The following is a 1,025-nucleotide window of genomic DNA, read 5'->3' on the forward strand; positions in this document are numbered from 1 at the left end:
GCTGCACGGGGCTCGGGGCGTCTCTGGAGCTGCCGTGGAATGAGGCCCCCTGCCCTCCCAGGACCCCCAGGTGTCCAGGACGCTGACCCTGATCTCCAAGACCATCCAGACGCTGGGCAGCCTCTCCAAATCCAAGTCTGTGAGTCGCCTCGAGGCGCGGGTCCAGGCGCGGGTGGGGCGTGGGGGTCGCCGGGCGGGCAAACGCGCCGGCCGGCCTGCATGGCCGCCCGCTGGGCTGTGAGCTGGCTGTGGCGCCAAGTCTGTGGAAGGTGGGGCCCGCTCTGCTCTCGGGGCACAGGTCAGCCTGCGCCTCCGGCCAGCCTGGCCACGGCCCCGCAGCCAGGCTGTCGCTGAGCGCCTGGGGCCACGCGCCACCACGCCGCTCAGTGCCACCTCCCCTAGGCCAGCTTTAAGGAGTCCTACATGGCCGCCTTCTACGAGTTCTTCAACGAGCAGCAGTATGCCGACGCAGTGAAAGACGTGAGTGTCCACGGCCGGAGCCGTGTCCTGCCGCTGCCGGCACAGCGGCCTGCAGAGCCCGGCTGGAGGGCCCGGGGGTGTCGCCCAGCCCCACCTGTGCCCACCGCACGTCCTCCGGGCCCAGGCCCTGCGCTCCTGACCTGGGCCGGGCCCGCCCCGGTCGCCGCCCCGACGAGGTCTCGTCGGAGCTCTGGGCTTTTCTGCTTCGGGAAGCGATTACAGGACTGTGTGCCAGAAGTCGCGAAAACCACCCTCGAGGGGTGGCAGGGGGAGGCCTTGGGGGACAGGCCAGACAGCCCGGGACCGGCCGAGGGGGCCCCCACCAGGCCGGGGAACCCGGACTCGGGGTGCAGCTTCCCTTGAACGCCCGCCTCCTCCCATTTCAGTTCTTGGACCTGATCTCGTCGTCCGGGCGAAGAGACCCCAAGAGCGTGGAGCAGCCCATCCTGCTCAAGGAGGGGTGAGGCCCTGCCTTGCCCCCGCGGCCGCTGGGCACAGCACTCGGCCGCGCCTGCGCGCTGCCCTGCTTGCCGGGAGGCCGGGTC

At 71.4% G+C, this 1,025-nt stretch overlaps 1 protein-coding gene across 1 annotated transcript in view; it reads left to right on the plus strand.

Moving 5' to 3' along the window:
- Positions 1–1,025, plus strand: part of RASA3 (RAS p21 protein activator 3) — a 26,216-nt gene that overhangs the window by 17,885 nt on the left and 7,306 nt on the right. Inside the window, exons 13-15 of the mRNA XM_012734868.1 lie at positions 45–139; positions 403–480; positions 867–940. Coding sequence (XP_012590322.1) covers positions 45–139; positions 403–480; positions 867–940 — 247 coding nt within the window. The remainder of the gene's footprint in view (positions 1–44; positions 140–402; positions 481–866; positions 941–1,025) is intronic.

The sequence above is a fragment of the Condylura cristata genome, unplaced genomic scaffold, assembly GCF_000260355.1.
Source record: "Condylura cristata isolate star-nosed mole 26May11 unplaced genomic scaffold, ConCri1.0 scaffold00081, whole genome shotgun sequence".
NCBI classification, from domain to species: Eukaryota; Metazoa; Chordata; class Mammalia; order Eulipotyphla; family Talpidae; genus Condylura; species Condylura cristata.